This window comes from Chrysochloris asiatica, unplaced genomic scaffold (assembly GCF_000296735.1).
Source record: "Chrysochloris asiatica unplaced genomic scaffold, ChrAsi1.0 scaffold00049, whole genome shotgun sequence".
In the NCBI taxonomy this organism is placed as follows: Eukaryota; Metazoa; Chordata; class Mammalia; order Afrosoricida; family Chrysochloridae; genus Chrysochloris; species Chrysochloris asiatica.
The window spans coordinates 18976768-18989828 of NW_006408567.1; the positions used below are offsets into that span (position 1 = coordinate 18976768).

Genomic DNA, 13061 nt, shown 5'->3' on the forward strand with positions numbered 1-13061 from the left:
CAAAATATCCACAGCACAGAGGTTTGGAAACTTCATTTAATTATTGCAAAAGGGATTCCAACGTGAAAAACAAGCCCTGAGAAAGCTCTTCAATGGACCAGTTCAGAAACTGAGTCAGACTAAATTGTTTAGGCTTGCTCCCCAATACAGGTGCCTATTTTTGTTAAATGCCGTCCAGTCGGTTCCAACCCATAGCGACCCTGTATAGGGTTTCCCAAGAGTGGCTGCTGAGCATGAGCCACTGACTTTGTGGTTCAAACCGACTTTATAGTCCAGAGTATTACTAATAGATCTCTGGAATTACCTTCCCCTGGGCCAAGGTTGACAACATTCATAGCACATTGTGAAGACAAAGGATGCCAAGGGAAACTGACTTTAGGTTTGTGGTGGGAACCTTTGTACTGTCTAAATTTATAGCATCATTCACGGGCCATACAAAATTGTTGTTATTAAGTGTTGTTGAGTCAGTTTCCGACTCATAGAGACCCTGTATAGTGTTTCTAAGGAGCGACTGGTGAGCTTCAACTGCTGATCTTGTGGTTCAAACCAACCTGGAAGTTGAGTTCTTATCCCATGGCACCACACAAGGATTCCCATACAAAATTATCAGCTTAAAATTAGCCTGCTATATTTGGTCAAACATTTTAATTAACTTGTTTCTCATACTAAGGACATATTGTCAGGAGGGAACAGTCACTGAAGAAGGATATCATGTTTGGTAAGGTGAAGGGTCAGAGAAAAAGAGGAAGATCCCCAATGAGAAGGATTGGCCAAGTGGCAGCATCGATGGATTTAAGCGTGGCAACAGTAGTGAGGTTGGCTCAGGATCGGGCAGTGTTTTGTTCTGCTGCGCATAAGGTCTCTATGGGTCGGTACTGACTCGGTGGTACTTAACAACAACAACAAATGTGATAGCTGGAACTGAGGTTGCCTTGGCAGGACCAGACCAAATGGCTTCATGGGCCCTGTATGGCCGGACATTCCCATCCCTGCTTTAGGTCATGGGAACAAATAGTATTTGTGAGAGGGTGCTGATACCATGTCAGTCTCAAACAAGGCTGGTACATGGCAAGTCATGGTATGCAAAATCTTCTGCTGTGGGAAGATGAAGGCAACAGTTTACCTGGTAAGATCCTCCAAAAGAGAAGTCAAATGGTACATCTAGAGTCTGTCTTTGCAGTGAAATATTGTAGCTATTGATGGTGTGTTATTTTCTAGACTGCATTAAGAGTAATAACTTATCCAGCACCCAGCAAAGGCTTTATGATCATAATAGGAATTAAGGGTGATTTGTGACCAACTGCTGGTCTCAAATTTCTCAACTTCCACCTGACCTCAGTTTTGAGGCTCTTTTCCATTCTGAGGGCTCATGAGGGAGATGTGTCTTTGAGTGGTGCAAATAGCTAACATGCTTGGCTGCTAACTGAGAAGTTGTAGATTCGAGTCCATCCAGAAGAGAAGTATGGCAATCTACTCCCTGTTCCCCCAAATTCAGCCATTGAAACAAAGAATACAGTTGTACCCTATGCATATGGAGTCCCCATGAGTTGGAACAGACTCAACAGTAACTGATGGTGGTGGTTCCATTCAGGGCATAACTATGGAAGCTCCCAGGTAAAACCTTTGGGCCTTCTACTCCATAAGGTGCTAGAAATGCGAGTGTGAATAAGAAGAGCTTGGTGAAGCCAACACTGTTTGGGTGCCAAGCATCATATTTGAGAGAGAATAGCAAAGTAAAATTCCTTGACAAAGTAAAATTGTAACACAAAAACCACGACATTCAGGACAAGGTTCCATTAGGCAACTTTAGTCACTAAGAAAGTGCAAATGCAGACTCCTGGGTAAATCTGATTTGCCATGCTAGGCCAAGCTTATTTATTACATACATTCTGCATTCTAAGAACTAATAACATCGTATTGTAAACATTAAGCATACAGAGTTTAAATTCAAGGCCACATGATATCGCTGATTGTCTCTTTTATGGTGTGTCTTTGGTTGGCCGAGATCAACTCGTAGTGTATAAATGCATAAGTTATATAATTATTATATAAAAAAGAAAAAACAAAACAAAAACCCATTGACTTGAATACTTCATTCTGACAAACGCACAGCGTTCGCGACTCGAAAAGGAAAACTGGAGCCCGCCTAACCCAAATGCCTACGTGATTTCTGATTGTGGTCGCCAAGGCCGCCTCTTACCTTACCCTGATGGAGAACAGAGCCTTAGGTCCTGAATGTATCTTTTAAATATCAAACAATTCCAGTTAAAACTTTTTCTTTCTTTTTTTGACAAACACACACAGAAAGAGATGCATACATTTTGTTTCTGAATTCTACATTGCCCCTTCCTCCATTACTGCATCTTCCCTTATAACACTGGGTTTGGTATAACACTGATTGCATTGAACCTCAAATCTCCACAACTCATTCTCTAATCCTATATCATCCTAAATCCAGTCTTTACACTCAAGAAGCTTGCTTCCTGTTCTTGCCATTGCCTCTGCTTCCTCCTCTTCTTCCTCCAGCCTTCTTCTACATTACACATACACTCACGGTCCACATCCTAGGTCCCACCATTTGGCTCACAGCTCCTGTAATACTGCAAAGGAGTCGGAAATTTTGGGTCGTCTTCACAGTTTGAGAGAGCCAAGAGCTCTCCATCAAATGGAAAGAATCAGATTTCAGCCAACACAGCAAGTGCCAATGAGTTCCACATCAATATTCCTTGATGCGCCACAGTCTCTCTTCTTCCTCTTCTTTTTTTTTTTTCTTCTGATATGTTCCTATTTTTAAATACAGGTAGTTTTCCTTAAAAATGGCATTATAAATGGTAACGTTAAGTCAAAACTGTCATCTCTATTGCTTTAGTTGAATCCCAGTTTGCATTAGTGGGATTCCAACTGCTACTCTAAAGTTTATACATGTCTTAAGACCACTTTCTTTGGCACTTTGTCCTTATGACATCTTGCTTCTACTTACAATGTCTTTTACAAGGTTGGTCCATGGATGATATGTCCATATACATTATTACGCTCTTTAGCATTTTCTTTATTTCTGTAGTAATACTTTAGTAATTCCCGCCCTTTAAGAGTCCTTAGGATTTCTTCTCACGAGTCCTTCCCCAGCCCGTCAACCTTTTCCATTCTTTTTGAGGCACTTTGATTCATGTTCTCCGATAGAGTTTGTGGCAATTCATTGGCGATTGTATGGTGTTGGGAAAGGTCTCCAACAGGTCTCTAGTAGTAAGTGCCCAGGTGAGAAGGCATATGGCTGGCTGGGAGCCTAGTGTTAGGATAGATACCTCCAGTTGGTGAATTCCAGTAGGGGTTGGGGGCAGCAAAAAAACTAGAAGATGTCACTGGTAGAGCTGGGGGGTGGGGAGCCACAAAGTTCATCTTCTGTGGGTGGGTGTGATAGGAGCCCATGTAAGGGAGGTCTGAGGGGTACTTGTACAGAGATGATTCTGGAGGGTGGGGCTGGAGGGCCTGGGCGATTCCATGGAAGTCGAACTTGTATGCATAGCGTTTCCCATGAACTTTGGTCATGATGTTTTTGTCGTAGTAGTAACGGAGGGCACGGCTGAGTTTATCATAGTTCATATTGGGTTTGCTTTTCCGTTCTCCCCAACGCCGGGCAACCTCATCGGGGTCTGTCATCTTGAACTCCCCGTTGGTGCCCTCCCAGGTGATGCAGTTGGAGTTTGAGCTGTCCGACAGGAGTTCCAGGAGGAATTGCCAGAGTTGAATCTGTCCACTCCCTAGTGAGGTCAGAAAGGAAAAAAACCAACCAGTGAGAACAGGGTCTGAGAGAAACACATGCTTCCATCAGCAATGGAGTTGGGTATAATTGGGGTCCCATCCAGATCCTTTTCCCCAGGCTCTATACTCATCCCTCCCTTGAAGTCCTGGGTAATATAAATGGTTAAGCACGCAACTATTTGAACTGAAAAGTTGCCGATTCAAGTCTACTTAGAGGCACTTGGGAAGAAAATCTTGGCAAACTACTTCTGAAAAATCAGCTATTGAAAACCCTGTGAAGCTCAGTTTCACAATACCACACACAGGGCAGCACCATGAGGTACAATCTACCCAATAGTTTTTTGTCTTATCCTTCCATTGCTGGGAGTGTTGGCTGCTCTTTTCTACAGCTATACTCTTCTGTGGAGATGGGCCCTTGGGAGAACAGGAGCTGCCTCACTCACCGCTATGGTGGTGGTGGTGGTGGTGGTGGTGGTGGTAGTTATGTGCCGTGGAGTTGGTTTTGACTCATAATGACGACCCTGCATAGGATTTCTGAGGCTGTAAATCTTTACAGGAGCAGAAAGTCTCACCTATTTCCCATGGAACAGCTGGTAGTTTTGAACTGCTGACCTTAAGGTTAGCAGCCTGATTTGTAACTACTATGTTACTAGAGCTCCTTCACTCACCCCTATAGCCCACAGCTAAAAACAAGTCTGACACAGAGGCCTGCCACTTGCCTCAAGCAGAACTAGCTGTGGTACTTTTCACATGCCAGAGCTCCCCGTGGTAAAGCTCTAGGGAGGCCATGAGCTTTCTTATCCATTCCTTTGCTCACTCCACCTCTCCTGAGAACACATCCTTTCTAGTTACTTCCTTCCTCCAGTGTCCTTATTTAGATAGGAATCCCAGGGGTGTGTGTGTGTGTGTGTGTGTGTGTGTGTGTGTGTGTGTGTTGGGGGGGGTGTAAAAACAGTTAAACACTTCAGTACTAACCAAAAGATTGGGGGTTCAAACCCACCAGAGGTGCCTTGGAAGAAAAGGCCTTGGGATTCACTTAAGGTCCCGCTTTGAAAACCCCTATTCCTCTGAAACACATGGGGCCGCTGTACGTCAGAAATGACTGACTTCATGGCAAATGTTTTGTTTGCTTTCCTTTTCTGTCTAGGAAACATGGCCTCAGATGATAACCATTGGTGGCTACCATGCTCACACACCAGCTCCAAGCTCTTTATGGACCGCAGAATTCCCATGGGGCAAAGTGCAGGCCAGCTCTATTCATCCGTGGCTTCCTCAAAACCAAAGCCAAGTCAACTTGATGCTCTGGGGGTGGGAGGGTTCATTTTTCCTATTATTGTGGGGCAGAAAGTACCGTTATATGGATGGCAATAATGGCTTAATATCATTTATATTAGCTAGGTCAAATAAAATAATAAAAGTCAGATTTAGGAAATGAACCTTAAAAGCTTATGGAAAAAAAAGAGAGAGCGAGAGAGGATGGGAAGTAAACACCGTTATTTCTAACATAACATTTTGCTGGCACTCAGCAGGCAATTCTGTCAAAACTTTTCCTAGAACAGAATTAACCTACCCAAAATGAGGAAGTTGAGAAAAAAGTTGGCTCTTTTTCAAACCAGATCACCTATTTCCAGTATTTAGGCAAATCCATTGTAACGGAAATCCACATGTTGTCCTTGCATCCCGATGCCAATTGTGTTTAGCAGCAATTCCCCAAAGAAAAACTGTTGCAACCTTGAGCCATTGCAAATCTTCTTGCAGGGGGTGGGGTTGCCAAATGAAATTCTGATTTGGTCAAAGAACACTCAGGTAGTTGGTGTTCATAGCCAGAGCTTTCCTGGTTCTACTGGCATACAGATACAGCTTTTTAGGTTTTATTAAATTCTGAGAAAATCTAGGCATATCATTCTAGAAATTATGCTACAAAGATGATTTATGACTCCCAAAAGGAGAGAAGTATGTAAATTATCAAAAGCAATACCGAGTAACAGAACGTTAACGCTGAGTTGAGCAAAATCTAAAGCTTTAAAAATGGATGAGAGAAAGGTATTCCCTCCCAAATGATACCAGTGTGCTAAGTAAAATCATTTAAGTACTGCTTCCGGCTTATTACCAAAGAGATGACCTTTTATTTTACCCTAAAAGGTGATAAAATGATTAAGGTTATTTGGAACTATTCAGAGAACTGATGTTATGTAAAAATCAATGATAAATGTGTTTCTCTCTAAATCCTTCCCACTAGCTCCTTATATGAATTGTCCAACTTGTAAATCCTTGTTTCCACTTTGGTGACATGGGGATGGGTATGTTTGTGAATGCATGGGCATACAACAGCATTGTGAGAAAGGTCAGCCTTTTCTGAATATGTGGTGGAAAACCATGATTTCTATCCTAGCAACACATTTGAGATGTATTAACAGCTTGTAGTTCATTACGATGGAAGCTTGGCTTTTTCGGAACATATCCAAACTGTTCTCAATCAAGTTTTGTTGCCTCCAAGATTTCATTAATATGCATGTTTTTAAAAAATACAAAGAATGGTTTGAGAAAACCATATGGTTTTAGTATGTACATTGTAAGTATGTATATTGCAACCAAAAGATCACAACTTAAAAAAAATTCCATCTCTGACCTGGGAATAGGAAAAAACATGGATTTTTTTATTCAATAGTCTAACATATGCTTCAATAAAAATATATACAGTTGTTTGAAATTAAAATATTCAGTGTCAGCTTTCTCCCACAGAGAGAACAATTTCATATAAATCCACAGACGTCTCTAAAGAGCCAAAAGACCACTTGGGATCTATTCAAAACTTTGGTACTGCCTCGTAGGAATTCTTCCCTCGCACCTATAAACATGTATAAGAGAGAGCCAGCGGACAAGACTGGTACACTATTTCTCCAGCATGGAGAACTACAATATTGGGGGCCTGAAAACCCAAAACCCAAAGGAAGGACAAGTTAATCTCTCAATAGGCTATTTTACCTCTGAGCCCTGAAGACCCACAGACCAAATCTCTGAGTATTTCAAGGGAAATGGAAAGAAGAAATTTGTAAGCAGCATTTATAAACTTCCAAACATGAGAACAAAGCACATAACATTCAAAATCAAGGGAAGTAATCCTAAAATGGAATACTATGTCAACCTCAGTACTTGTTAAATTTAGTATTTCAACTACAATCATTACATTTGTAAATAGTTTGTAAGTTTTCACCCTTCGCAAGAATTCTCAAAAACCAGTTGCCTTCCAGGTAACTCCAACACGTGGGGACGAGAGGGAATGCATTTCATAGGGTCTTCAAGGTCTGATTTTCTGGGAAGTAGATCGCCAGACCTTTCTTCTGAGATGCCTTTGGATGGGCTCAAACTGTTGATCTTTGAGTTAGAAACAGAGTGCATTCAACAATTTGCACCACTCAGAGACTCCTGCTCAATGGTGGTTGAGAAATTATGTTGTTGTTGTTTAGTGCTGTCGAACTGATTCTGATTCATAGTGATCCTGTATAGGGTTTCCAAGGAACAGCTGGTGGATCTGAACTATTGACCTTGTGGTTCACAGTCTAGTGCTGATCCTAGAGAGCCACAGCAAAAGTAGTTGATTATAAATTGAAAGAGTTACACATGGCCAAATCATCTGAAAAGAACAGCCATCAAATTCTTGTTAGAATGCCAAAATCATAACATTCAAACATTCAATGTGTGATAAGGAGTGTGGTGGCTTTGTAGGATAAGTACTGGGCTCAAACCACAAGGTCAGCAGTTCAAGCCCAACCCAGGAGAAAGATGAGGCCTTCTGCCCCTGCAGAGTATTACAGCCTCGGAAACCCTACATGGGGTCACTCTGAGATGGAATCAACTCAACGGCACTTAACAACAAGTTGCATTGGGAAGACTGAAAAGATTGTGAAAGCAAGAATGTCTCGGATTTAAGAAAGACAAGAAAACTGGCTGGGGTTGTTCAAAGGTCAAACCAACAAGTAAACAGAGAAACTATTAAAAGGGCAGGATTTTTCATCAGAACATGAATCATTTTTCTTTGATACATTCTTTCACATCTGTTTGCCCATTTTATCTTGATAACAACTATTGTGCACTAAACTGTGTATCCCCAAAGATACACTGCAGTACTAAAGCCCACCCCTGTGAATGTGACCGTGTTTGGACATTGGGTCTTTGTAGATGCTATCGGTGGGGTTAACATGAACTCCTACTGGAGTAGGGTGGGTCCTAATCCAGCCTGGCTGGTGGCCTTTCTTACACAAGAGGAGAAGGGACACAGAGGGATACACAGGACAGTCATGTGAAGATGCACCTACAAGTGAAGGAACCACCAGAAACTGAGACACGGGAAGGATCTGCCCCTGGAGTCCCTAAAGAAAGCCCCACTGGCACCCTGAATTCAGACTCCCAGCCTCCACGACTGAGAGACAACATAGTTCTGTTCTTATAAGATGTTCAATTTGTGGTATTTTGTTACAGCAACCCTAGCAAAAGAACTCAACACCCTTGGAATATCAGTAAGCAGTAACTAGTTTTGTCCTAGGGGAATGAACTGACACTAGGATTAGGAGAAGGAAAGGCCTTCTTCCTTGGCTGTCTCTACTAGAGAGTGTAGGAGTTGGTGGCAGCACCACTTGTCTAGAATGGTTAGAGAGAGGACAGAAAGCACTGCTTTAATATGAGGAGGAAAGTCGCCCTCTAATGTGTATAAAAGGAAAGCAACACAGTTGTGAGGAGGACCCAGGCTGTGCAAAGAAGGACTAACAAGGAAAACCGTTTGCAAACCACAAAGAAAGAGGGGAGCTGCAGAATGACTCAGCAGGTCTGATCTAAAGAACCATGTTTCAGGCACTGCTCTGCAGCCATGAAGACTGAGGAACAGGGTACAAATAAAGCAGGCACCAAGGACCTAAATAAGGAACTCTGGTAATATAGTGGTTATGAATTGGTCTGCTAAACTCAGGGTCAGCAGTTCAAAACTACCAGCTGTTCCGCGGGAGAAAGATGAGGCTTTCTGCTTCCGTAAAGATTTACAGCCTCAGAAACCCTGTACAGAGTCACTATGAGTCGGAACCAACTCCACGGCACATAACAACAACAAGAAGGACCTAAATAGGTGGCAGTTGTTTGGGACCCTTTTCTAGCATCATTAGGTGGTGAAGAAAACAAAAAACAAAAAACATCACTAAGAGTTCAGAGCCTGGGCCTTCGACTGTGCTACAGCCAAGACAGTAGGAGGGTCCAGGATGAATGGTTAGGCTCAGCCTTGGCCTGGTGAAGTAGCAGGGAACACCGTCAGCTCTGGAGTTGGCCCTCTGTTGGTTGAATACTCAGCTCTTTGTGCATTGGTGTCTTCATTATAAAATGGGGTGATGGTTAACTGTACTATCTCGCAGGGTTACAATGTGGAGGAACTCAGTAAGTGAACACTCGGGCTAAAAACTAGAGGTTCAAGAAAAGTATCTCCCTCTCCTGTAGTTAGGAATTGCCAAGAGAAAAGTAACTACCCCCAGGTATGCTGCTATCGTGTGGTGCTATAGGATAAGCATGGGACTGCTGACCACAAGGCTGGCAGTTCAAACTCATAAGTCTCTCCTTGGAAACCCTATACAGGGTCACTACTGAGTCAGCACTGACTTGATAACACTTAACCATAACAATGCAGAAGCTTGGGGTGGTGGGGGTCTCTGGGCTGCAGTGGTCTTCTGTTATGGCATAATAACAAATCCATGGAAAGTTTACCATGAACTAGGTACTGTTCTAAACATTTCACATGTATCCGTATATTTAATCCCCACAACCCCATAATAGAGATGAGAGAGCTGAAGCTCAAAGACATTGAGTGACTTGTACAAAATCAGCAAGGATTGGAACCTAGGCTCAAGGTTCTCCTGCCTAATAACTGAGTAATCAACTGCATCTGCTATTTCTGAACAGCTCTCTTGAGTCCTTCCCAGGTTGTTCCCTCCTCAGGTCTGGGGCTCCCACCACACTGAGGAATCCCCTCATGTTCATAACAAAAGGCACAGTGGCCTCTGGTCTTCCACAAAGAAGGGTGTTTGTATTTCATTCTTTTCTTCTTTTTAATCTATTCTGAGCATTGCCGTTAGATCTGTCTTCCTGAGCTATGGCTAATAATGTCACTATGAAGTCCAGATCATGGTGACCCCATGCACATTGGAACAAAACACTGCCCAGTCCCATGCAATGCCCACAAGCAGTTGTGGAGCGGTGTATGGTGGTCCGGAGGGTTTTCAGAGACCAAATTTTGGAAGTAGATCCCTAGGCCTTTCTTCTTGGTTCATTTTAGTCTGGAAGCATCACTGAACCTGTTCAGCATCAAAGCAACACACAAGCCTCACAGACACACAGGTCCTAAAATGTACTGGCATGAAGATCTCCAGCACAAAAGGCAAGAATTCTATCACGGAATCACTGTTGGCCCTCATAACTGAAAATACTGATCTCAAAACCTAAATCATTATTTTCACTTGATCAGTTACAGTGACAGCTGAAAATGAAGAACTGAACACTGTTATAAGGAGGAGACAGAGAACACACAAAACCTGGCCATCAGGTAGACACTCACGGAAGAGAAGGAGTCTGGGGTCTCATGGATTGGACACAGTATTATAATTCTTAGTTATGTGTCCGCCTCTCCACCAGACAGTGAGCCCCCTGACATTCGGGACTATATCTTGTTATTCATGCATTTGTTTATTGAACACATAATTACTGAGCACCTGGTCTAGTCCCAGACCTGGAAGACCAGTAAATAAAACTACTTGTCTTTAGCTGTACGGGTGCTTAAAAATATGTATGGAATCATTTAACCTTAGTTAGAATTTAGATGTTAAAAGATGCTGGCACTCTATAATGATGACACTGCATGCTCTCACAGGATAGACTCTGTTGTGGGGGTGGACACACACATTGCATCTGAATCTTTTGGTTTCCAACCTTCTTTTGGCCTCAATGTTTAGGAAATATAGATTCCAGCTTGTATTTGCAATATGCTTGGCACTTGAATTTGCTGTTGAGAATATGGAGCATATGCTCTGAATTTCTGAAGCTGGTGCCAGCACAGCTGGTTCTGCTCGGAATACAAACAAATAAAACAATCTGGTTGGCAACGGAACTTGAGGACAGGTGATGGTTGTTGGCAAGAAGAAAGCAACGAAGAATCTTCACTTTCTTCTGGCATCTAGGTTCAAAATGTGTGGTTGACAATGGCCCTAAAGCTGAAGTCTTGTTGTTTTTATTAAGTTTCTCCTTTGAAAAACAATCGTCTATCTGCCTGTAGTCGGTTGTAATGCTCTTTGCCAAAGCAAAAAATGTTAATTTACAAGCGGCCCCATTTTTTTCCACATAGGCAACTAATGTGGTTGGACTGATTTCAAACTGAAATGTTTTTCATTTAAAAAAATAAAAATTCTCACCAATACAAATTTATTTTATCAAAGAGTCATTTAAAAAAAGAAAAAGGGAAAAAAAGGTACATTTGTTAGAACAAAACCGTCAGCAGTATCTCACCTGGATTTGCAAGGCGGCTACTTGTTGGTCCAAGAATCTGATAGGGATCTGCAGGGAAGAGAAAAGGAGTCAAAATCCAAAGATGCACTATAACTGGGGAAGATCTGATTTCAGACCTAATGTGGACTCACTCAGTTCTTTCCTGATTTAAGTGTTGAAAATACTCTCTCTACCCCACCCTCATTGATTTTAGATGTCAACTTGGCTAAGCTATGATTCCCAGTGGTTTGGCCAAACAGTAGACTAGTTGTGGTCCCATAATGTTATGTAATGTGATCATCTTCCATAATGTGATTTAATGTACAGTGAAACCTACGAGAGCTGGAACTGACAGACTGCCATGTTTCCCTGGGTCTCACAGTTTGCTGCCTTTGACAGCGTTCAGTTTTACCACTATTCTCACTAGTGGAATATATCTGCGTTTCCCTACTCTGACAGGTTTCCATTGTACATAGTTCTACTGTAATATTCAAACAGTTGAAAAGGAGTTGCCTTAGGATGTGTTTTGTCTTCAAAATATAAGTAGATATTTTGGTAGCACTTGCTTTTTCTCTCTTTATTCTATACTCTTTCCATCACCTGACCTATGAATCTTGGGACAGATGCCTGCAGAAACCTCCACCTTGTCATCTGACCTACAGATTCTGGACTTGGAAGGTCCCTACAATTCTGTGAGCTAGCAAGAGTCTTCAGCTTGTCACCTGACCCGTGGATTTGGACTTGCCTACCCCATTGACTGATAACTGTGTGAGTCAATCCCTTGAAGTAAATCTCCTTCTTTATAAAGAAGTGTGTATATCACTGTTCAGTTTCCCTAGAGAACCCTCACTAACACATCTCTCTCCAAATCCATTATGACCATTCTTCATATCAGATGTCACACAGGATCTGAGAGAAGTTGATTGCCAGTCTTCTGAGTTGGTGACCAAGCTGCATTCAACTTCAGCTTCCTGATACCTACCCCAGTCCTTTCTGCATCCCTGGGTATGAAACCACCAGACAGATGGAGACTTCCTAGTCAGCCCCAGGGCAGATGCCAGCTGTGTTGCTCAGAACCCAGACAACACTAACCTCCCACTGTATTTCCTCATTGAAACTGACACAGATGCTTAAATGATATCATCATGAATGGAGTCCCTCCAAAGTATATATAAAATCCTAATCCCTGGATGTGGTCCTGTTTGGAAATAGGATCTTTGAAGATGTTATCATTTAAAATGAGGTCATACTGGACTGGCACCCTTCTAGAAAGAGGAGAAGAGACACAGTCACGGGGATAAAGGGCATATGAAGGTCCATCTATGAGCCAAGCAACACCCAGAATGGCCAGCTGTCATCAAAAGCTAAGAGAGGGGCAAGAGAAAGATTCTTCTTCAAAGCCTTCCAAGGAATCAACACAGCTGACACCTGTATTTGGACACGGGGCCTCTAAAACTGTGAGACAATACATTTCTGTTTCTATAAACCACCTTTGTGGCATTTTTCTATGGCAGTCCTAGGACATGAAAACAGGTGCACATCACATGTAAGCTAAAAGTGAAAGAATTAATAGCTCGCAAAGAAGCAGCTCTGGTATCCTTGTTACCTACATGTTTTTGTTCCATGTTTGCTACATAGGTTTGGAAATGTTTCATTAGGGTCTGAAGTCATCTTGATTGAGCACACTAATGATTGATTATGTCCCCATTTTATACATGGAACAGTCATAGAGAAGGTAAGATAAAGTTAAATCCATTCTAAAATAATTTTTTTTTTTTTTTTTTTTTTTT

At 42.1% G+C, this 13061-nt stretch overlaps 1 protein-coding gene across 1 annotated transcript in view; it reads right to left on the bottom strand.

The window, feature by feature from the left end:
* Positions 1–3237: 3237 nt before the first annotated feature.
* Positions 3238–13061, bottom strand: part of ERG (v-ets avian erythroblastosis virus E26 oncogene homolog) — a 107296-nt gene continuing 97472 nt past the window's right edge. Inside the window, exons 7-8 of the mRNA XM_006862611.1 lie at positions 11293–11340; positions 3238–3758 (exon numbers count right to left, since the gene is read on the bottom strand). Of these exons, the coding sequence (XP_006862673.1) occupies positions 3238–3758; positions 11293–11340 (569 nt within the window). The remainder of the gene's footprint in view (positions 3759–11292; positions 11341–13061) is intronic.